This window comes from Patagioenas fasciata, chromosome 16, assembly GCF_037038585.1.
Source record: "Patagioenas fasciata isolate bPatFas1 chromosome 16, bPatFas1.hap1, whole genome shotgun sequence".
In the NCBI taxonomy this organism is placed as follows: domain Eukaryota; kingdom Metazoa; phylum Chordata; class Aves; order Columbiformes; family Columbidae; genus Patagioenas; species Patagioenas fasciata.
This window is the reverse complement of record NC_092535.1, coordinates 3209390-3234063: the sequence shown is the minus strand read 5'-3', so window position 1 is coordinate 3234063 and position 24674 is coordinate 3209390. Positions and strand designations below refer to the sequence as shown.

Sequence of the window (24674 nt, the reverse complement as noted above, 5' to 3'; positions counted from 1 at the left end):
TCTGAATTGCATTTTAATAAATATGACTGCACACACTACTAAATTTTCCCATACTAGTGTATTTATAGGAATAGACAATTCAGCATTTCATCAATCACTATCAAGAGAATAAAATAAAACACTGTTCACTTTAATACCTTCCTGACTAATTCAGCCATATGCACTTATTTTATGCTACTGCAAAAATCACTATGCTCTTCAGCTCCTCCTTTAATATAATTGCTGATTAAGAGCTAATTGGTTAAAACCAAACACTTGTACAGGCCTCTTATTGCCTCTACGATAAATTGGGCTAGGAAATCCTTCATATCAGTTGCAAAAGGTTTAGAAGAACTTGCAAAGCTTCTAGATGGAACATCCTAGGCTTGTAGCTAGGAAGGAAAAAGTCAGATTGCCAGTTTTTACTGATTATTTTTGAACTGATTTCTAGCCCAGGTGCCTAGTGAGGAAGAAACACAGAAACAATCTTTTGATGAGCATGATTCTGACTCTAAATTTGAGGATGAGCTGACAGAGGAAGAAAACCAGAATGACACATTGAGTATAGAAACACAAGAGGAGATGCAATTCAGTGGATCTCCGGAAAAACCAAGGCCCAAACCTGCTTATCTGAACTTCAAACCAAAAGGCCCAAAGCAAAGTTTTCTTGCTGCAATCTCAGATAACTGGTCTCAGAGTCAGAGGATAAAACCTTCCCACACTGAGAAGAGCAATCTCTGTAACATTGTGATGGTGAGTGGAATGACCACAGTATCTCTTTGCATATCTACTGCTTTTGTGCCTCAGCTCTGATATTTTTCACCTCTGTCCAACTCCCTGCCTCTTGGGTGAGAGAAAGCTGCAAGATTGGTTTCTGCTTGGTTAATGACTGACAGGAGGGATTTTTTTTGTATCATCTCCCCTATTTGGAATGACTCCTGTTGTAGACCAGATAGAGGTACTGCAGAATTGTATAGAATAATTATTATAGAAGTGTACTGTATAAGCAGATGTATAAATATATAAAGATATATGTATATTTAAGAAGTCCTTGAGAACTGAATTTGAAACAGTGAAAAGTGCTACATGTTCACAGAATATTAGGGATTGGAAGGGACCTGGAAAGCTCATCCAGTGCAATCCCCCCGGAGCAGGAACACCCAGCTGAGGTTCCACAGGAAGGTGTCCAGGCGGGTTTGAATGTCTGCGGAGAAGGAGACTCCACAACCTCCCTGGGCAGCCTGGGCCAGGCTCTGCCACTCTCACTGGGAAGAAGTTTCTTCTCAAATTTAAGTGGAATCTCTTGTGTTCCAGTTTGTACCCATTGTCCCTTGTCCTATTATCACTGAGAAGAGCCTGGCTCCATCCTCCTGACACTCACCTTTTACATATTGATAACCATGAATGAGATCACCCCTCAGTCTCCTCTTTTCCAACCTAAAGAGACCCGGCTCCCTTGGCCTTTCCTCCTTCAAGACAAGTTTCTGTACAGAAACTCTCCTGGTATGTGTGGCTGATATTATGTATTTTAAAAAACAGCTTAATATTTTTACACAGTGTGTGACTAAAACTAGATGTATTTCACTTGCCCAAAGAGAGCTGAAGCCAGAAATCTTATGTGAACACAGCAGTCCCAATCCTCTTAGGCTTTATACAAATCCCAAAAGATATATTTGAAGCAGTGGAAGAGCTTAGTGTCTTGTGTCTTCTCTTTCCCAGTGCCTTGACTGTATGTTCCTTTGCAGCAGGGGCTCAGAAGGGAAAGCTGGTCTGTGCCTCCACTATATCTATTCACAGTCCTGTCTACTCACATTGCTGGGATTTTTGAATTGCAGCAACTGAGGTACTCGCCATGCTTACTTCCACCAGCTGTGCTGGAGCGGTAACCTTTATTAGGCTGGGATTGCTAAGGACTGGTATCATCTGACACTGCTGGGGTTGTTTGGCTGACACACCCTGAAGCTGATCTTTAGCACGGAATCAGAAATATCTCAAGTCAAATATTTTTGGCCTTATTAACACCACTGAAGCAGTACCAAGTCAGCGTAGTAAGATTTTTGTTGTGTTGCTCCAAGGTTAGAGAATGATGCTAAGAATGAGCTTGGGCTTGCCTAGGGTAACATTTGATTCTCTTAGAGCTCTTCACATACACGAGTATCGATGTGAACTGAGCAGTTTAAAGAACTGGGGTTTAAACTTGTCCCATGTAGGACATAATACTTACACTGCAAGGCTTGTTAGTTGCATTGGGTGGGTGAGGGAACAATCACTCATGGTCTCGCAGATTTTATATCCTGCTGAAAACTGAACCACTTCTGAAAACATCATTGCCATGACTATTTTCTTCCTCCTTTTCTTCACAGCTGTTGTGCACCACGCTTTCTTCTCTCACCTGGAACTTTGTCACCCAGTTGCTCCAGATCTCTAATGTCTTGAGGATTCACCTGCTGCCATCCTCTCTGGTTACCTACATGGCTCAGCTGTTTGTTTTGTTGCGTGGAAAAGTTGTGAAAATCCTGGGCTCCCTGAGGCTGGAAAGCAGAGGGCTGTTGGCTTCAATCTTGGGGAGGAGATGTCAGCAAAGTGGAAGAGAGTGATGAAGCTCAGAGAATCACCTCAAGGTGTATAAAGCAGGTAGTCCCATGACCATTAGCAGCAATCCCACTCAGCATCAGTGAGAGCCACTGCAGCTCGGCAGAGGGTGGTTAATGCTCTGAAAAGGAAACCTACTCAAGACCGAGTCAACACGCTCGGGTCCCAACAGCTACTTTCAGAGTGAACAGTATTGACTGGCTAAATATTAAAAGGATGACAGCAGCCAGCCTCTTGTCCAGTGCTTGGGTGTGTACTCTGCTCCCCTCCTGCTTTACTGAGGGGTGAATTTCTTTTTCATAAGGACCAAGCACTACACCAGCACCAGTGATGCCCTCTTTGATTTCAGATGAATAACATCAAGGCAACAGCTCCCAGGAGTGGTTCTTAGTTAGTAAAACACAGTGATGATTTTTCTTATCCTGCAATTAGCTGAATTCTCAAAGTAGGAAGCAATTTTTCAGCACTTGAGTGTAACAAATGAAACAAGCCTACCTCCAATTAAGACATAATTAAACCCTTAGCAGATATTGGGCATGCATTTCCTTCATTTCTGTTCCAGATATGTCTTTTCAGCACTGTTGAGGGGCTGATACCAGGTTGGATCACAGCCCGAAGAGGCACTCACTCATGGACAGCTTGGGTTATGCAGCTAGAGGGATGACAGGGAGGTTGGTGGGGTTGGGATGAGCCATAATTTTGTGGCCTGAATGTTTCTCCAGTTGTCAGGCTCTGAACAGAACAGCTGTCAGCTCCTGGTCTTGATGCACGCACTCAACTATTTTGTTTTATTTATTTTAAATGAGGACCTGAGTCAGGCAGTTGCATCCCAAAGAACACATTGCTGCTTGTGAAAACCTTTGTCCCTGCTCTGGGGTGAAGTAGTTCTGTCTCTCCAGAGTCTTGCAAACGCAAACTGTGTAACAGTTACACCAACCTGCACTAATTATGAAGCACGCCTTGTTTGTGCTTATTTGTCTTTCCCTTCCCATCCCCTGAAGTCTGCGTGTCCAAATATTTGTCCAGAGCAGTAAGCTCTTAAATAAAACTTGTTTGTCCACATTTTTATTTAGAAAAAAAAAATAAATAATATTGCCGTTTCTCAGCTGTTTGCCAAGGAAATCTCTGTTTGTTCTTCTGCCCAGAGGGTGACCCCGGGGTACGGTCCTTCTCTTTCGGGGACGCCTCGTTTCCTCCCCGTTTGCTGAAGTGGGTGTTTAGGGCAGATGCTGAGGGACCCGTTACAGCCGCTGTTGTCGCGGGGGGGAAGCGGCCCAGCGCGGGGTCCGGCCCGCTCCCGTGTGGGTTCAGCAATCCCTCCCTGCCGGAGCCGCGCAGCGGCCGGGACCGGGACCGGGACCGGGACCGGGACCGGGTCCCCCCCAACCCCGGGCGGGCTCTCGCCTCCCGCCTGCGCGGTGCGGAGGGAGAGAAGGAGGGGGGGTATTTGCTTGACCCCGAGGTCCCGGGGATCCTGTGATCACGCCGGAGGGGTGTGGGTATGACCGCGGGATCATGTCACCGAGGTCCCGGGGGGGATCCCGGGGCTGACCCTGGCATCACGCTCGGGGGATCCTTTGTTGACCGCGACATCATGCCAGGGGGTCTGGGCTTGACACCGTGGTCGTGCCAGTGGAGTCCCGGACGGGTCCTGGCGTTCACCCTGGAATCACGCCGGGGGGTCTCGGGGCTGACCCCGGTATCACGTTGCGGGGGAGTCCTGGGTTGACTCCGGAATCACGCCCGATTTGGGCTGGGTGGAGCTGGGGGCGGGCGGGGCCGCGTTGCTCGGGCGGTCGTGCCGCGGTCGGTGTCCGCAGAGCTCCCGCCTCTCCTCGGCTCCTCCGGTTCAACCGCTCCCGGCTACCGAGCGGAGCAGGTAGGCTGGTGCTCGGCGGTGGTGGGGACTGGCCCTGCCCAGAGCTGTGTGCTTTCCTTTGCTTGAGATGTTGTAACGTGATTCGGGGCTGAGCTGCTGCTTTTCCTGCAGAATGTGGCTTCCCCTGCCCTGCTGGGGAGCGGGGTTATTGTTCTAGCTACAGCTCCCCTATGGATAAAGCGAGAAGGTTTTCTGGCAGTCTCAAGGTTTTTCTCTTTTCTTTTTCTGCCTAGTCCGTGTGCATTCAAAATCAGGTTGGTGAGAAAGACTTAATCTTGCAGCTGGATCGCTGGAGATGCCTCCCGCCTCTTTGGGATTTCACGTGTTTAAGCAACATGAATGTGTGTTGGGCTCTCTGTTAATCTCGGCTCACTGTCAAACCTTATTGTCTTGAGGCAGTTGCCAAATTGCTGCAACTTAAGTTAAAATGTTTTACTGTGATCATTGCTGCAAGATGTAGATGAACAGGTAAAGTGTCTAAAGGTCTCTTAGAATATTGCTGTTTCTTGTATTGCATGGCGATGTTTTAAAGCCTGGTGACACTGAAGTATATGCTTTGAGTAGTTTTCAGTCTGTGTAAATACACTGGGAATAGTTTTAGCTTGGCTGGGCTGGCTGTTGCTTGCGATGTCACTGTAATAGCAGGGAGGTGGGTGCCAGCAGGCAAAACCTGCTTGAGAAACCTACTTTGAGGGTTACTGGTTCCTGAGGAGTTCCCCACTACCACAGCTATGCTGCTGGCACTAATGGTTTATACCTGGTTTTCCTGTCTCTGTGCTATGAGAAACATTGCATGACTAAATATTTGGCTGTTATGAACATAACTTTTGTGCGTGGATTTGGCTAAAAGTAGTACTGAAGGGCCATTTTGGCTCTGCTGAGGACCTGTGCTTCTTGCAAGAGGCTGATGAAGTGTGAACCTGACCTAGAGAATGGGCCCAGACCTGCAGATGTGGGAACTCGGTTTGAACCCTGTAGACTTTGTGCTGTGGTCTACTGGTGTTAAAATTTTCCTTGCTCCGAATCTAGCTGTAGTGCCTGCCCCTGTGCCTCTCATTGCTGAGCATTTGGAGTTCACAGTATGAAAGCAGCATGAGCTCTCAGCTGCCTTGCAGTCTGCAAGTGCTTGAATAGCATCCTGGAATTCGTGCTTTAATTTCCTCTTTGCTGTGGTGTGCAAAAACTGTTTTCTGGGCATCAGCAGCATTAGAGCTTATATATTGTAGCAGAGCAGACTTGATATTGTAGTAGAGCTCCTGTCAATGGGATTGCTTCCAGAGATTTCAAATAGATGATGGTGGATTTTTTTGTTTGTTTGGTTTGGGTTTTATTTATTCATTTATAAATGAAGGCTTTTGTGTAGTTTGGGATTTGGACTAGCTGACCTTTTGAGGTCCCTTCCAATTCCTAACAGTCTGTGATTCTGTGATTTAATTCACCTGTAAGGTGACTTTTTCACCTGAGGCAAAGCACCTTTTTTCATATGCACCCAGCAGCCTCCATCCCTGGATGCCTCTATATTGTAGCAAATATGTAGTTTTCTTAGCTGCAAAGTTTTGATACCAAAATCTGGGTTGAACGCTTTGTAGCGCAGCATTAGTGGTAGTTTCTTTTGACTGACGTTAAGCCCGCTGGGAGATGCAAGTCTGCATTTCTATATACCAGTCTGGACTGCAGATGTTTTATGACCTTTTGCACATCACTTCATCTCTCTTTTTAACCCCCTTCTTATTTATAAAGCACTTACTTTGCAGGCATGTCACAGGGCTGTGGTTTGATAGATACTAAGACTCCACTGGAAAGCATCGTACATTGAAAAACGTGGATACCACTTTCTTTCTCCTCTGAGCTCAAAAGTCTGGAAGAAGTTGATAAAAGACTCAAACTCTAATCTAGTCTAAATTTAAATAACCTAATGTGTTTTGATGGATTTTGGTGATAAACATGTCTGAAAGCAGTACGTCAAAGCATTTTGGGATAAGGTCTTGCAGCACATTGGGATCTCTGATTTGTAAACTGGGCCTCTCTGGGTAACAGCTGGGTGAGCTGTGGCTGTTTACATCTTTCTCCTGGAGGAGTCATGGGATGATTTAACTTGGCCGACATCTGTTTTTCGTAAAGAGGAATTGGGGTTCTTGGGTCCAGCTGCATGTAGAAAAATAATGCTCAAAGTTTGGCTCCTGGTCCTTTGTGCCCCAAGAGGGCGCAAGGGCAGCAGCAGAGCTCTGGGTTTGATCAGGAGCTGGGGTTTGAGATGGTGTTTTTGATGCTGAAAGGAAAAACCCATATATTCTTTTTTTTTCCAGTTCATAGCATCTTTGATTATTTGCATGGAGCATTGTGTCACTTGTCAAAGCTTTGTAAGCTGCAATGGGTGAGGGTCTTGTTTGCCTTCAGGAAAAATATCACTCCCTGTGAATACAGAGGAGTGTTAGAAAGGGGGCCCCACAGAGGTGGTGGCACCTCAGTCCTTTACAAGACCCAACTGGTCAGAGCCCTCAGCATCCTGATCTGACTTCTCTTCTGACCCTGCTTTCTAGCTTCAAATGTCTTTTAGGCTCTCAGTTCAGCAAAATGTTTGCTCAATGGGGGACGTTATGGCTCATGTGCTTCTATTCCAAGCAGTTCAAGTGCTTTTAGTTGGAGACATAAAAATGTCTTAGCTGTGACATGGTGTTTGAGCCTTCCTGCTGCAGATGTAAAATCCATATGGCAGTGAGTCTTAATTGAAACCTGCTGGAGTTATTTTTCTCCTTCATCATATTATATGAAATATTCTTTATGCAGCTGGCTTGAAAGGATTAGCCTTAATTAGGTATTTTTAATCAGTTAGTGCTATTCCTTTCTGTAATGCTGTTTCTGTCTAAGAAACATGGTTTTGAGTTAGATAAGCCACTTAAGATGTGATATTCTACATATCAAATGTGGCCTGTGTGATTCATTCATTATTCTATGCCATGGCCTTTAGGTAGACGTCATTTACTGCAGCATTGTTAATGGTGTGGGTAAGTCCCTCCAGGTGGGTTGTGTAGTGAAAAGCTTGTCTGAAATCAGAATCTGTTGCTTGAAAAGTTAGGCCTCTAAATCAGTTTTCGATTCAGATGTTTACAATACTTTCTCATATTCGTTGCTGTTTGTAAGACCGTTAGGTCAGTTTGCAGGGGAGTATGTTTTGTGATCGCAAAGAAGTTTGGAGAAAGAAATACAAAAGCTGATGTAGCTTAAAGCGTATTCCCCAAAGCAAATTACTCCAAGAGTCTGGAATGTGTCGGTGGGAGGCTACAGTTCTAGTGAGATGTTGCTCCATGCGTGCAGGAGTTCTTCCCCTCCTAAATAATTGTTTCCATCTGCAGAGCTTATTCCATCGGCCCCTGGGCTGCTGGTGCCTGGCTGCTGCTCTCTCTGCAAAATTTGGGTCTCTTGTAAAACTGAAGGTTTTTCTCACCAAATCCTCAGTGCTACCTATGTATGAAGGGAACTTTACTGTTGTCATACAGAAAAATAATAGGCCAACCCCCACTGGGGGACCTTTTAAAATAAACAATACTCTTGTCTTTCATGTTCTTTTAAATTTTGAGAGGGAGAAGTTGCAGGACCCCTGAATCTTCTTGCATGATGCCTGGCAAGCCTATTATTAATTCACTGTTGTCTCAGAGTTGTTTAGTTTTTATATAATATGATATATAAATTGCAGTGTTCTGGGCTACTTGAATTGAATACTCTGACTTATGGTCTGTAAGATGTCACGGTCACATCATATGGTGGAGCCTGAGCATAGGGAGTGATACTGAATGCAGCACGTAGTGGAGACTTTGGTGTTTTAGTGAACAGCTTGGCTGAGCCCCAGGGGCATTTCTAGTGTGTGATTCCTGTTTGTTGATTTTGCAGCAATAATGTACTAATTCCTTTGTCCTGTTTTTACCGTTTTATAGAAGACTCCTTCTAGGCTGATGGACTTTGTGACTTTATTAGCAGTGGGTTTTGGTCCTGACATGTTACTGTTATGGGTAATTGGGAAGGGGCTGCCAAGGAGGTAGTGATGGCAATGGCAAGAATCTGCTCAACTATCACATGCTCGCAGTTCAGCAGGCAGCCTGTGCATTGATGACAGCAGGCTCCTGGCCAAGAGTTAACACTTTATACTGTGCAGTTATCCCAATGAAGCACAGAAGAGACATCGTTGTAAACAAGAAGCAGTGGAACGACACAAATGTGATGCACTCTTCACTCGCGTGCCTCTACACTCTTCTTCCTGAAGGTCCTCTCTTCTGATTTAGTTGAAGCCAATTAGCTGAGGTTGGTTGTTTCCTGCAGGAGGCAGCATGACAGACGTGTCTTTCCTTAATCTCAGTTCTTGGTGAACCTTCTCTGGGCTCAGCCTGTGGTGGATGTGGAGAGCATGCACACGAGGAAAGGACATCTACCTGGTGGGGTGCTGGGGCATCTGAAGGGCTGGCTGGCAGCACTGCTGGTTTGGGGTGGAAAGGAGACTTTTGCGTGAGGCTGTCTGGGTGATGGACATTGCCATTCAACTCTGCGAACTTAAACTTCTCCTGCCTAACGAACAGTTATGCTGGAGTTCTGGGAGCTCAGATTCCTCGGTGTCTCTGTGTATACATAGCTGAGCATGCTGCAGCGCTTGAGTGCCCGTTTCTCCTGCTGGTCATGCTCCTGACAACCCCTACCAAGTGACCAACACTGGAGATGAAAGCCGTGTTTCTTGCATTGAGGGCACCTGTAACTCTTGCAATGTCCATAGCAGGTGGCCAATATATAATGGAACTGGAAGGATATCCACTTTAAGCAGCACATAAATACAGCTTTGCTGATGAAGGTTGTTTTTCTCACTCAGGGTAAAGCTCGGACAATGTCAATGTTTGAAAACAGCAGGGCTGACACAGTGGAAGGAAATCCTTGCATGCCTCACAGCGGAAGGTAGACATGAGCCTGCAATATATACATCCCTGCAGCTGACCTGAGATGCGGTTGTTTTGGTCAAATATTCCGGAATCCTGGACTCGCTCCAGCTTATGCATGAGAAGGGTAAAAGTAGATAAAGGTAACAGCTGTATTTAGATGCAGTATTTCCTTTGATTAACGGGAGAGGAAGAATACCTCCTGGGAGCAGTCCTTCTAATGATATCCCGAATCCAAGAGTTTTGGAATTCATTCACTTCGTGCTTCCTACGCTCTCTTGGCCAGCACAAAGCAGGCGTGAAGCTGCTGGATGTTTGCAGGCCAGGAAAAGTCTGGAGCAAGCACAGAGCTGCAGGGTCAGTTGGCAGGTTCAAGGTTTTATTAAATACCAGCATGCATTGTGGAGAAAGCTTTTTGGAGAATGGCTTTTTGCAAAGGTTATTTTAGCTGCAACAATGTGTTAGTTGAAAGAAAACCTAACTGAGGGGCAAATCTATAAGCAGGACCAAGGAATTGCTTCTGCAAGGCTTTCCTGTGAGGTCTGTGCAGTTTTGTAGTGGATTAGCATCACCTCACTGTCCACAAAGCAAATGGCAAAGAAAAACCCATCTTTGTAAAGGTCAGAAAGCTGCTACCTAGTTGCTTTCTGGGGATCTGTGAATAACATTTAACCCTATATTAGTACTTTTTCTGACAATAGCACTGAGTCGTGTTCATTAGGACTTCCCAAAGTTACAGTAGGATGTACCCTGTGAATGCAACTTTATAACGTGAGCTCATTAGGTAGAAATCAAACAGGCTCAGTCCCCCTTCAGTGGGCTGGTGTAACTTGTTAATCTCTAATTCATTACTTCATTAATTCACCAATTCACTACATTGTGTGCTCATGAGGAAGCCAGTTTGCCATCCTTCCTCCTCTGTCAGGGTGCAGGTGTCCCAGTGTCACAGCGGGAAGCCCAGGAGCCTCAGCAGTGCAGATGCTGAAAACTTGAAAGCTTTTTGGATAAGGTGATGTACTTGCACATCTCGTCATGGAAGTTTGGTTTCTGCCACTCCTGTGGGTTGTTCCAGTTAATTCTGAAGAGTTTTGGTCTTACCAGAAACTGTCCAGTGGATGATCTGTGTGATGTTTTCTTTTTGCCTCTGCAGTACCACTGTATTACTCTGAACTTGCACGCTGGGTGTAAACTGAAAAATCTGTCTTGCAACATCACTTGACATTGATGCCTGAGATTTCGTATGTCTGACCTCCCCTTTGGCCCTGCAGTTAGAGCAGTGGATTTTTATACAAAAGCAAACAGTGTGTGGGGATTTATAGGCACTATTCCAGCCTCTGACCAACCTTTGAGATGATCTTACACCACTGACCTCACCCATCTTGTGTCGTTCTTCCTTCAAACCCTGCACTACAGAGTTTGGAAAGGTCTGTAGCAAGTTCTTCCATTCCCCTCATTGACCCCTCAATCCAAGATCACGCCTGCAATCTTCTGATTCTAGTTTTCATGAAATCTCATGGTAGTTAAACTTTGTCACGCGTATTTTGGAAAAACAAACCCTCTCCTAATGAGTTAACAAACTCTTGACTACTAATCTCTCTGTAAGAGCTGTGAGCACTATTGTGCAATCGGGTTCAGCATCTCAGCCAGTTCTGTTCCAGCTGTTGCATCGTTTATAGACGAAACTCGTACAAACAAGCTCTGCGTGGTGATTTCAGTGCATGGTGCCAGCATAGCAAAAATAGTGACAGCTGAGTGTGTTTTGTTCTTTTAAACTTCTGAGCCTTTAAAGCAGCAGCCCAGTTCTGTTTCTATCCCAGCTCTCTTCTAGAAGACAAATGAGGAGGATGCCTAAAAATATGAATTATGGGCCACTCGTAATCTCTCCACACACTGAGAAGTTTGGATTCCTCCTGATGGGCCTGTTACTGCTAAAGAGATGAAGAAGCAGAACAGAAGCCTGTTAGGATAAATGACGGCACTTCTGCATGCAAGCACAACTGTTGCTTATGAGCGAAATAATTGGCGCTTAATAGTTAGTGCCTGACTGCTAAATAAAAACTTCTACTACTGAGCTGCATTACGTTTAGTTTTTATTTTGGAAATAATTGATTGAGCAGTTGGGGTCTGCACAAATGAGGAGCTCGTTCTGTTCCCCTGCTCAGAGACTGATGGGAGTCCTGCCTGCAAATGTGAACAGCGGCATTTCATTCCCGAGTAAATGCCCTGTATCCCTGTGTGTAAGGACAATGCGTGGGGACATATTTGGTAAGTATTTTTCTCTGGATCTTAAATTTGGAGTAGTTAGATGTGGATTTAGTCTTTATTATGAATTCAATAAGACAAGGTTTGATAACACAGGCGGTTCCAGCTCAATCTCCGCAGTAGTTCCAGCTAGTCTGAGTCAATATAAAAACTTCTGGGTAGATTTTTAAAACTATAAGATTCTAAAATCTATCAAAATACCCGAACGGGGCGTTGCTTTGAAAACTAAATTTGTGTATTGTCCAGGCTCTGTTCTTGGGCATTTCACTTTTAATCTTAATAAACAGCTGAGTTGTGTAGCTACCATCAGGTCACTTTGACTTCTCCCCTTGTCTTACCATCCTTGCTAAAATTCGAGCTTATCTGAGGGGAGCTATCAGTAGCTGTTGTTTAGCTGCCTCATAACCTTGGTAGCTCTGTGCTGCTCGTGGGGCCGTGCCATGTGCATGACTTCGGTTCCGTCAGGAGTGGATGTTTGGCATTCTTTGGGCAGTAACTCCTGTAGGATGCCCGAAAACACCCTGACTCATGGGGAGTTCAACCCATGGAGCCCATCCCACTGCTTGTGATTATGGTGCAGGAAATAAACAGGATGACAACCCAATCTATCATGTCTTTGGGCTGAGAACTGGGGCAGCAGAGTGCGATAGTCCATTTCTGACACGTTTCTTATTCGTAGCTCTGTTGCCCCATCCTTTTTCCCAGAAGGGAACTGAAAATTCAACTTGCAAAAATCAAAATGAGGTTTGTGAAACAGGATGGGATGTGTCCTTGGGAATTTGAACTCTTGCATAGTCTTTTTTTCTATGAAAATGAAGGAGGTTTGAAGTGCTCCATGAAGGTGGTGCTGGGGCCAAGCTCTGCAGCGTGGACTCCAGTCCCGTGTGAGCTCGACTGACACATCTGGGCTGGCATGAGGTGGTGGTTACTCATGAGAGCTGGAGAGGGACCTGACTGCTCATCCTTGGTCCCATCTGCCTCTCTTCTATCACACCCTAGAAATGACATGTAGCACTTTGTCAGCTGGTTGCAGTGATAATTGGGCCCTGTGTTTGAGGGAAGTGGACAAGCAGCTTGGTGGTTATTAATCTGGTGCCCGTCACTTCTTTCTGCCTTTAGTGGCCAGCAAGAAAGATACGTTTTTTGCAAGGCACAGCACACGGGAGAAGTCAGACATGTGTTTGAATAGGGAGGCAAACAAGGTCATCCTCAGAAACCCGCTAAGACTTCTAATTTTATGCACTCTGAAAATGCCCAGGAGGCAGAAACATATTCAATTTAAATTAGGAAATAAGTCTTGGTTATTCATCAGAATAAGTGTTTCTGTGTATTAAGAATAGCTGCTGTGTCTTAGCGCTTCCTCCCATTGTTGCAGCCCTTCCTTGAGTAGTGCAAATGTTTGGGGTGGTTTAAATTACATTTACAGTAGTAATGAAGTTTAAGCAAGTTTGCAGTTCACTTATCTAAATAGACATCTGTTTCTAAAGAGTGTGTGATTTTATCCCCCTCCTCCTTCACTCCCCCAGCCAAAACGCTGTCAAACAGGGTGGGCAGCTGGTGGCAGTCGTGTGTCCAACCACTGGCCTGTGTCTGATGGTCATCTCTGCTCAGAGCTGCTCCTTCTGATGAGGACATGATGCAGTTGTTCTTGCAGCATCACATCCCACCAGGTACCAGCGGTTCCTTCTTTGCCCAATGTTTGGGTTTTTTTTATTTTTTTCTTAAATGTGAGATTAGTAGCCATCTGCATGCAAACAATCTCAGCTTAGGAAGCATCTGTTCTTGCTGTTTGTCCACCACCTGAAGTCCTAACCCTCTGTTTGTCACAACTCTTGGGTGCAGTAAAGCAGGCGATGTGCTCTGACAAACAGCTGCACACAGGCTGGGTTTTACAGTAAGGAGGGTCTGACTGCTCATCGTTGGGTCTGAGCCACCCTAAGGGTGGTGGGTACAGCAGGGGGCTCAAGGGGGTGATGCTGGGCAGCTGGGGAGGTGATGCTTTACCTCTCCACTTGCACTGGGTCGATACCCCAGCTCCCGTGGGCACACCTGTATCTTTTCCAGTAGGATGACAAATTCGCTCCTGTCTCATGAAGCAAAGTCACGAATAGAAGCGCTTTGTAGGGTCTGAGTGTTGCTGTGGCTGTTTCTTGACAGCTCTTTTGCTGGGAGATGCTGGTTTGATCTTGCAGAGCGGAGCCGGCCGGTGTTGCGTGGCTGGGAGCTGGTGTCTGTCACCCAGACGTGGCTGCAACTTGGTGCTTTGCCGCAGGACACAGCCTGGGTGCTGCCTCCCTGCCAGACTGGGAACAAGCTGCAACTTGGATAATCTCATCGCCTTGGTGACTCCAGAAACTGTAATAATCTCTTAATCTTAATGGGCCTACATGATGGACAGGTAACACTACTTGAGGAGTCTCTTGATATGTGGCAGGGTGGAGGGGGGATAAATTGTTTTCAGGCTTTCGTAATCTTATGTACTCTGTAAAAATAGCCCTGCTGGAGAAAAAAGAATTGCGTGTTAGGGATTTCAACTGTGTTCAGGTTTTTCCACTCTAGTTCACAGTGCAGCATCTTTCACTTGCATTTGGTTTTCATGGTAAAAAAATTACTTTGGGGATGCTTGCAAAAGGTAATGATGCCATAAGGTGTTGCGATGCAGCTCATGAACGTTGTCTTCAGGCTGACCTGAAGGCCCTGATGCTGGGTTCTGCCAGGCTGGTGGGGTCCCTGGGGTCTGACGGAGGATTTATGTGGTCTTTAGGTCTCCAGCCCACACATGCTTCACCCAGCTGAAATTCCCCATTATCCAAAAGCACGTTGGATGTTTTTTCCCCTCCTTTTTGGTCCTGAAAATATCAGGTTAACTGGGCAAGCCCAGTCGTGTTGGTTTGGCAGGACATGTAGATACCTTCAAAAATACCTTGAGCACCAAAGCTGTGATGACAAGAGCGCTGGGTCTGTACCAGTGATTCATTTGAACTAATTGGCTGGTGAGAACATTGGTATGTCTCTCTGTCTCCATGTTTGAGTGAGATTCAGCTCCTGTGATACAGATTATCTCATGCTAGTGAGCTTGGCTCATCTCTAATGATGCCAGGCGGATTGTCCTGGAGCATGAAACATACTGGAGAACTTGAAACTGGAGTTGGAATATTTATCCTGATTCACTCCATCCAAAAATGCAGACTCAGCTGGCCTCGTGTCCTATTCCTCTGCCTCTTTTCTCACAAGCTAGGAAATTAACTTACTGATTATTCCTCTCAAATGCCGTGAGTACCTGAAGTCCAGACAGGGTGAATATGAGAAAGGCTGTAGATGGTAGTGCAGCTGTTATTATCCACAGAGATCTTAAACTTTCAGTAATGCTTGTGTAATGCTTTATATGAGTAATCAAAGCTGAATGTACTATTAGAGAATTCTGTTTTCATTCTGGATGCTTTAAATTCGTCTGAGTTGTGCAACAAGCCCAGCTGAATTATTACTTCTGTGTTGGAAACCTGCAACGATGGAGCTCGCCCATATGAGTGACTGACAGCCATCTGAAAATCTGCTGGTCCAAAGGGACAAGCAGCTGGCTGAAGTTATTAAAGTAAATGTAATGAGAAGGAACGTAGCTGTGGGCTGTTGTGCCCATCTACTTGCAGTCCTGACGGCTTAGATTTGCTTTTGCATGTGGGACAAGGGATGGTCTGAAACCCAACCACGTGTTTCAGGGCATGGTGTTAAGCTTAGAGCAGCCCCATCTCCTCTCATAGATGTTTTTGTCGTTGCCCTTCCTCGCTCTCCCCTCCCATGTCTCAAACCCTGGGCAGTTTGTGTGGTCATATATGATGGTGTAGGCTTCTGTTCAATGTAGCTTTGCAACAACCATTCCCTGTATACCTGAATAAAGCATCACAACTGTTTTGATTCACTCTTTTTGCACGCTGGTAACTTGTTTCGGAGCTGATGGAGGAGAAGTTGATACGAAGTGGATAAGCTGAGTTTTGAATTTGATTCCTCATGATTCTTATTAGGACCACTTGTGATGAATAAGCTGAATAAGAAATGTAACACACAGTGTATATGTGAGGCCTGTGGGTCTGTTGGGAACTGAAGTGAACCAGGGGAAGGCAGCTCTGACTCCAGCTGTACATAAGAGCGTTCCCCCAGGTGCCTTCAGTTACCTGGAGAAAGACTCACCCACCTTCAGCATGGTGGGTCCTTCTTGCTGGGCGCCTCTTCTCTTGCTTTGCTTTAGTGTATAAAATTTGGGGGGAGGAATAAAATTTTGGAAGAATTTGGATTAAGTAGAAAGGAAGCAGGGGGGAGAAGAAAAATCCCATTAATGCTTTACATACTTCTGAGTCCCAAATGAAATTACCTTCCCTCTACCTCCTCAAGGGACTGAAGCCATGCTGGGGTTTGGCCATGGGCTGGGGTTGTGCCTAAACCGTGGAAAATTGATGTCGTTTAATGTAGCACAGAGAATGTAAATCAGGGATCCCTCCTGGACACAGCCAGGGTAGGCTTGGGACAGAGTCTGGGCTAATCCTGGTCTACAGAAGGTGCGAAGCGGGATCCTGGCAGGAATTTGGGCAGCGTTCCTTCTGCAACACATCAGCTGTGTGTTCGCAAGGTGGGATGAAAGCAGCTGGGCTGAAGCAGTGGCTGGAAAAAATAGCTGTATTCGTGGGTAAGGAAGAAAACTGAGGTGGCCTCTGTGTGTTTTTTATGAGGGATTGTCTCTAAAATAGCTGCTCCTGCCCTTTAAGCTGTTGCAGGCAAAGCAGGCTGAGCCATAGATCCAGTCTTTCTGGGAGTATTGGAAACAAGGAGTGGGGTTATTACCTGTGCTGGAGAAGCTTAGTGTGTCTTCGTTAAGGAAACTTTAAATAAATTACCTGTTTGTCCCTTTTAACTTCAGGACTATGAATAGTAAATGTTAGAGGAAAGGGAAGTTACAGAAACACTGTGAAAGGAGGTTGGGTGGAGAGAATAACAAGGAAAGAGCAAAACCTGTTGGGACAGCAGGTAGACGGAAATTCGACTGCTTTAACCCCTTTTTTGCTTATGTGTTTCTTGCTGAGATTTTTAAAGAAGGATCTGGAGCTTGCAAAATATTCGCTGTGGGTGTTACGGGTTTATGCTGCTCTTTCAACACCAGTGTCTTGCATACAGCTGGGATTTACTCACTGCTCAACTATGGCAGGATATGCTGAGTTTGCTTTTTTATAATAACAAGCGCTTGGGTTTTTTTTTGCTGCACCCCCACCCCTGAGTCCCCAGGCAGATCTTTTGTGCTTTTCTTGATGTTCTCTTACTTCAGAGAAGCACAGTTTTGAGGAGCGAATATGCTGTTCGACTCCTCCTTCCAGTGCTGCTTGTGGGAGTTACTTTTTCGCGCAGCTGAAGCTCAAGTTAATGTTTAGCAGACCTTAACTTCAGCCCAGGCTTGGAAATAACTCCGTTTAGTTTTCAGTTACTCGGAGGGCTGGGTGCTGTGTCCCAGCCGCGGGTGGCTCGGCCTTGGGCACCACTGCCTGGAAGGCACGGGTGCATTTACCGTCACTGCTGCTCACAAGTGTCACCCAGGCGTGTGGATACGGGGAGGGAGGAGAAGGATGCTCACGGCCACCCAATTAGCACCTCGTGGGTGATGAGGAGCGGATCTTCGTTACCCGCCACGAGGCTCGGCAGTCACTCATTGGCAGCGCAGGGGTGTGGATGGACTGATCGCCGCTCTCCTCCCCAGTGGACATGGACATGAGTGGCATGTGTGGCTCGGGGGCCACCAGCAGCAGGATCCCCAGGCCCCGGGTGACGTTGGCACCAGGCAGCTGTGCCCGGCTCAGCAGGTACGGAGCATGGCGGGGTACAGCTTGGGGCTACAGCTGTGCGGGGTGACGCTGCTCTTCCTCCTACAGGGACAGGGCGATACCTGGGGCAAGGTGGCTGGAAAGAAGGTAAATTTCCAGAGACAAGTTCTTTAAAACTGTGCTTTGACTGCCTTGATCATGAAATGAAACCGACTATCCTCCCCCCCCCCCCTTTTTTTTTGTTTTGGGTTTTTTGGTATTAACTCTGTGACTGGGATCAGTGCAGTGAGCTGTGCAAGTGGGACTGGGGGGTAAAATGCAAACTGTGTCTTTCCCCTGGCGGCTCGTGGGGTTTGAGAGCTGTGCTGTGATTTGTAGAACTGAACAAAGGCGAGAACTGCGTATTTATAAATATTGCACCAAGCACACATACAAAAGGGATACAACTGAAAATCAAACTACTTTGGTTGGTAAACACTGCACTGTTTGTGTGCTTAAACGGCACTAAATTACTTACGACTTCATCTAATGTGTATTTATGTCAGCTTAGAAATTGCACCAAGTTTCAGAACATCTGCCTGCTGCAGTAATTGAAACTCGTTGGTTTTGTGTGAATGTACTCATGGTCATTTTTCTTTCTAAACATACCTCACATTTTCATGTTGCTATTTTCCTAGTCTGTTTTGACCTTGTGTGTAGAAGCGAGGAAGGAAATCTTTAAAAGATGGCAGGCAAAAATTGAGATGTAACAACAACAAAATCTTAGGGGCAATGACAGAATGACCCAGGAATTATATGATAAATTACTTTAAAACTACCCATGTGTAAAAGAACTAGACTAGCACCTTGAGTGGTGCAGGGTTTCTTTGATAAAAATCAAACTATTTGGTGGCAATGTATAATTTTTGCCAAGCGAGTTAGTTGAGTTCTGGTGTCTGTACTGGTGCCAGCACAGCTCTGCGGTCAGGTCTGAAGAGCTGCTGCAGCAGGAACCCTGCCCTTGCTCACTAACTTTGACCAAAACACTTAAATCCTGGCAAGTGGCAATTTGCAGCTGTTAATTTGGGACTCGCCAGCAGGTGAAAGACATCCCGTGTGTATATGTGTAACGAAACCTCTCTGCTGGGATTGACCTAAAACGTGCCTGTGTGATAAGGCGACAATACGCCAGCCATCCTGGTTTTCTAATTGATTGACATTAATGAGTGTTTATTTTTGCGGCGGCGAGTGTGGCACGCTGGCGGGTTCCCATGAAGACACCCACTCGTTTACATGGGGTGCTGGTGTCGTTCCTCCAAAGCACGACTGAGGAGCTCTGTTGCTGAACTGGATCTCTCTGCCTCCTGCTCCTCCTCTCAGTGCTGTAGAGCTGCTGGTTCCTGGGGTGACTAGTGCTGGTGGCCAGTTATTAGTTATATTAGTTATAAATCTCAACCTAGGGGAGGCTTTTTATGGCATTGTAGTAACTGAGCACGTTTAATGTGTAATAACTCTTACCTGAGAAGTCCAAGCAAAGAGCTTATGAGTGTCCTTCCTGTCTTCCTGCATCCCTAAACCTCTCACGTGTGAAGCATCGCTGGATTCCAGCACGTCCCTCAGCTCCTCCTTGCTTTGTGCTGGTCAGCGGGTTACTCTTGTGACCTCTGCAGTCTCTTGCCTGTTCCCATACATCTGAGCAACAACTTATAGTTACTCATTCCCTGCTGTGATGTAGCTACAGCTGGTAGAATGGGCTACAAGAAGAAAATGAGTTCTATCATCCTGATTTAGTCTAAGTTTAACCTTAAAGAATTTGTAGGACAAATACTTAGCATGTGGTCATCTGCTTTTGTAAAAAGCTTCACCCTGATGAACGATCCCACAAAAAATAAATGCACGGCCTTCTTATAAAGGATTCAGCCACACTAGCAGTCTTTCCTCTGAAAGCCATGTGGTCCCTCACCCCCTTTGTCCCCAAGCTGGACAGCAAAGGTGTGCAGAGGTTGAACATCCTGCCTAAAGTCACAGCAGTGATGGAAATAAAGTCAGGGCGTCTCATCTGACGTAACGGTAGCGTGTCTTGAGGATGTGTTCAGTAACTGCGAGGTATTGACTCATTCTGGCGGCGGTAAGGTCCCTGTCAGTGTGTGCTGTGGGGCTGTGACAGCCAAGTCACTCGAGGGCAGTGAGTCCGTGCCAGCAATGCCATGGGAATCCCATGCATGGGCTTAACTGGGGGAGCCCAGGGCAGTGTCTGTACTGGGGTGGTGGGTAAGAACAAGTGTGGAGAACCTCCTGTTTGGAGCTGGTGTCACTGTGGGTTTTGGTGTGCTGGTGTTATGCTGATACATGGAACTTGAAAGGCAGACTGGATCTTTGCGGCTGCTGGCTGGACAAAGCTGCTTGTGTATTTAGATGAATTCAGTGGAGTGTGTGAAGATACCAACAGGCATGAGAATGTCACCTTTTAATTAACGTTTCTTATATAATAATCTGGTAGATCAGGCTTATCAATTAACAACTGCATTAAAGATCACAGTACTCCTACAGCTTTGTTTTGGCCAGGTACCCCTTTCCGTGGCCGGATTTCCGTGTCAATGAAAGCCCTTTCCTGTTTGGCTCACCGTGTGAACACAGGGAAAGTGAACAACGGGCTCGTCTGCAGTGTCCTTACAGCAAAACAAAAAAGCACATTCAGAGAGCATGGCTTATGGCCTCTGAGGCCAGAACTATCTCTAGTGTGGTGGGACAGACACCCAGCTAATAGACTAAACTAAACATGCCTTTGAATATTTTTAATTTGGCTGTATCTGCGTGGGCTTATCAATCTGGTGTTTGTGCTGCTCTGTGTTTGTCTGAGGCGCCTCCAGGAAGATCTGTAATTACAGGCAAATTTTGCTATTCCTTAGCTTGGTTATTCAGACCCTTACTAGACAGAGTGGAGACAAGTCTACTGCTGGTGGAGGCCTGAGATACAGATGTTGAGATGGAGTTTCACACAGATGTTGAGATGGAGTTTCACACAGATGTTGAGATGGCGTTTCTTAGAGATGTTGAGATGGCGTTTCTTTGCTCTTAAATACTTTGATAGAAACACTTACTGCCAGGTAAGTTATGGCCTATGCTTTCTTTAAAACTCCTGGTGTTATGGTGGAGGTAGCCTCTGGGGTTTGAGTCCTGCACAGACAGCACTGGAGGTGCTGGGCTAAAGCCGTGTGTTACAAGGGTCAGGATTCACATCGCACTCCACATAGCACTGGGCAGAGAATCGCTGTTTTGTCTCTCTGATGTCACCAGGGATGCTGGGACAGGAGTTGGGGACAGTGCCTTGTTGGGGTGAGAGGAAGCTGGAGCTGGGATGAAACACTCCACGCATGCAGAGCTCCCTGGCACGTCCTCTTTATCACTTGCAGAACAGGCTTCTTGCAAACAACCCCAAATGACGCTGCTCCCCAGGCTGCTTGCATAATGGGAGATCTTGATGAACTGATTGCTGCGTTACTGAAAACAAGCTGTAATCTTATTAGCAAATTGTAGTAGTGACATCTTAGCTATTCTTGCTGGTGCGATAGAGACAGACCTTCAAGTGTGCCATCCCATGGGTGCGAAATGCTTGATAAAATGCCTTAATGCGAATATAAGTGGCAGTGCAGTGTAAACTAGCCTGGGCTAAAGGCTTCTCACGGGGGATGCTCTTGGTGAAACCACTGCGTATATGAACAAATCCCCTATGGTTAGAGATATTCAAAGACGTACGGCAGCAGGGGCAGCTTGCTTCTAAGATAGCTTTAATTGTGCCTCTTGAGCTGCTTTGGTTTAGTAAAGCACGGTAAGAGTGTGTTGGGTAAGTAATTGTTCATCGGTAATTTGATAATTAGTCTGTCTTTACTTTTATGGTCTGGTCTGAGGAATCTGAACCATATGCTTTTCATTTTTTCCTAAGAGTGAGCTTCAGTGTGGCTCTTTTACTGCTGCTTGTGGGGAGGAGGAGGGGATTGGTAGTCTGTGGTGTTTATACTTTGTGTACCAAATTTGAGGATTGGAGGAGTAACAAAGCCAGGCTTTAAAGATTCGCAATAAAGCTTGGCTTTGATTTAGACCTTTGGTAGAAAAGGTGTGGAGCTTGTGTCCACAAGGCATGTCCTGGATAAATTTGCTGTCTATGTTGGGAATGGAGTTTTGTGTAATTCTACATATCTGAATAAAATAGCCGATTTTGAATATTTTATCTAAAATTCTGATAATAAGTAGATTGACTTATTTCATAAATGGAGATGCTCTTATATTAACTTTTCTATCTTTGAAAGACCAAGGTTTAAACTTCCAACAGTTTCAGTAAGCAAAATTATGGATCTTTTTATGTAGAGACAGCTATAAATTGGTGACTAACTGCTTCAGGATTTTCTCTGGCTTTTCAAATCTTCTGTCTGTTGGTTCTGGATGCCTTTACCCTACTGTGTGATTTTAAACAAGAAAACCTATCATGTTATGAACTGTGGTGAGCTGACCTTGAGTTGATTCTTTCTCTTAAGATTTACCTACGCAGTTCTTCGCTTGGGTTCAAGCTGCTTGCTCAGGGTAGGAGCTTGGAAGCAAAGTGAAGAGGCATTTTTTTCCCGCATGGACTTTTCTGTGTGTTTCTTTTAATTTTGTGCTTTTGTACCCATTTATTTTTTTGATCTTGAATTAAAGTGAAAGCCAGTAAGATGTGTGTGTTGTGATGCTAATGTATTTTTGTATTCTTTATCTGTCAAAATACTGCAACTGTTTTCAGAAGAGCTTTTGTTGCATGCTGGTGGTCTGAGTTGCTATGATGTTGTGAGTTGGTGTGCTGCTCCTACCTTGCTCTTGAGGTTAATTCAGACTCCTTCCATGTGTTTGTTTCTTTCATGCCTGCCTTTGTGCTTGCTGCGGATCTTTGGAAACGTCTTTTAAAAATTAGGTGCTTGTCATATGGAAGGACTCCCTTGCCTAACTCAATTCTTCTGTTCCTGTTGCCTTTTTTTCATCTTAGTTTTTCTGGAAACGGCATTAAAGGAATTCCATTTTCTTGGCTTACACTTGTTGCCTCCTGTTCTGCTTGAAATGCTTGGGAAAGAACCTATTTATTAATCTGCTAGAAAGGTATTTCAATGAGGGAAGGAGGTCGAGCAAGCAGTGAAGTAGTTTAGGCAGCTACAGATCCTTGGAGAAGCTCTCTGGGAATGATTCAAGCCCAGAATGAACAAATGCATAGCAACAGTGTTTATTCTATTTTGATATTCAAGAGGGCCAAGGGTTGCACGAGTGTTTGCAATGTATTTGCTGTGTGTTGACAGTATCTAGGAACAGATGAAAAACTACACCGAGACTGCATATTCTAGCCCAGGACTGGTGAACCACCACCACTCAGAGTCAACACTCTGCAGGCATGCAAATCTCGGTAAGGGCTCTGCACGGAGGGGATTTATAGAAGAAATAATAAAAACATAAACTTTATATGGTCCAGACAAGTCTAATGTCTCTTAACTCTGCTGTTAGTATTGTTAAGTCATGATTAGGCTGAAGGTGTTGAAGGAGTCAACTGAATGAATCTCAAGCCCCGTTAATACGAGTTGTGCTCTTAAATAAGAGAAGACTGAGTTTGGATGGGCAGTCTTTTCACAGAGTCATTCCTTAATGGCTGGCTTTAACCGGGTCTTTCTGGTCAGTTTGTTTTTTGCTGGGTTAATTTTTAAAACGTAAGCTTTTTGTGACGTTGATAGTGCAACTGAGTGAACTTGGTCATTCCACCTGCTCTTTGCCCAGTTGCAACTGAGTGAGTAACATTTTAAGCCAACAATCTACACTTTCAATCTGAACTGTTGCTATGTTTGTACGTCAGAGATTGCCCTCCATTGACTTGGGAATGCGATGAGGAAGAACAATCTCTTAGGTACACTGAATCTAAAATAAACTTTCCACCCAGGTAGCTGGATTTGTGTGTTCAAAGAAAAAAAAATATTTAGACCAGACAATAAAGTGTTTTCTGAATTCAAAGGCCTGACTTTTCTTTGTTGCCCTGTGAGACAGGAACAACAGCGCTAACTTAGGACTTGTAGAGCTGGGCCTTGGATCCTGCTGCTGTGTAGAGCTGCAATGTGATGTTAGATCCTGTACCTTGGTGGAACAGGGTCTAGGGCGGCAGTTTGTGAGGTTGTTGAGAAGTTAGTATGGCTTTTGGGCTCTTCGACTTGCAAGTGGTTCAAATACGGCTCTCCTAGAGTAGGAATATAGTGTGACTGATGGTGGAGCTTTTTGGTGCAAGCACTACTAGTTCATCCATGTTTCCAGCTGTGGAAGGAAGCAAAATAACCTTGTGGTACAGAAGCACATGTCAAAGTGGGATGGAGTACAGCAAATTCACTGTCTGGCAAAACTATACCCTTGCACCAGAACTATATTGTCTTAATATGCACTAAATGTGCTGGTAGATCAAAAGTTGGTGGGGCTGTGGCTCGAAACATGGCCCGTAAGGATGTTGTCACCCTTCTCAGATGTGCACCAGGAATATGCCTTGTTGCCCTAGATAAGTATTACTCCACTTGGTTGTAGTATCTCCTGGGGCAAAGCTTGCATTCAAGATCTGGTACTGGCTAAGTCATGCAGAACCTCTGAGTCAAGAGTCACCCTTTTGAAAGAGCTGAAGACAGTATTTTTGTTGGCTTATTTTCTTTTTCCAGGCAGGTGTGGGGAAGGCATTGTCACAGCCACCTGTGACACACAGGCTTGTCACAGAGTGCCTGTGCTTGGTGCAAGCTGCTGTTTGGGTCTAGAGTAGGTTCTGCTGGATCTGCAAACCTATCTTCTCTTTGGGTGTGAATACATGGGGATTTATGGCATGTGAGATGAGCCAACTCTAAACCAAGCTGAAAATGCAGGAAGAATACTTTTTAGGGGTTCTTTGATCTGTATAACCTAGATGCCATGATAGTATAGTGTAGTAACTTCAGGCAAGAAGAACTATTCTGTGCCTGCTGAGTGCCTTTAGTAGAGCAATTAGGAGAGCTTGAGATGGTTCCTCAGCCTGTCTAGTGCTGTGCATTGAGAGACTGCTCCATAGCGCAAATTCGGCTGCCACAGTGTTTCTGGCACTGGTATGGCCAAAACCAAGTTGCTCAAGATAATCTAAAATCCCCTTTCTAGTTTTATGTTACAAGTGACTGCTCTTTAATAGTATCATTTAATAATATTCTAATGAGATACCATGGGATATCATGGCAAGGTATTAAACGGGTTTTTTTTTAT

General features: G+C 45.3%; 1 protein-coding gene across 6 annotated transcripts in view; it reads left to right on the top strand.

The window, feature by feature from the left end:
* Window positions 1–4365: 4365 nt before the first annotated feature.
* ARHGAP40 (Rho GTPase activating protein 40) overlaps window positions 4366–24674 on the top strand; it is a 39742-nt gene continuing 19433 nt past the window's right edge. For 2 of the 6 annotated variants that reach the window (XM_071815449.1, XM_065850093.2), the window contains exon 1: window positions 13807–14026. In XM_071815449.1, the coding sequence (XP_071671550.1) occupies window positions 14016–14026 (11 nt within the window). In that variant the 5' untranslated portion in view covers window positions 13807–14015. Of the gene's footprint in view, window positions 4451–13806; window positions 14027–17021; window positions 17469–24674 lie in introns of those variants that run through there. The other 4 variants (XM_071815448.1, XM_065850092.2, XM_065850094.2 and 1 more) reach the window with 3 other exon arrangements.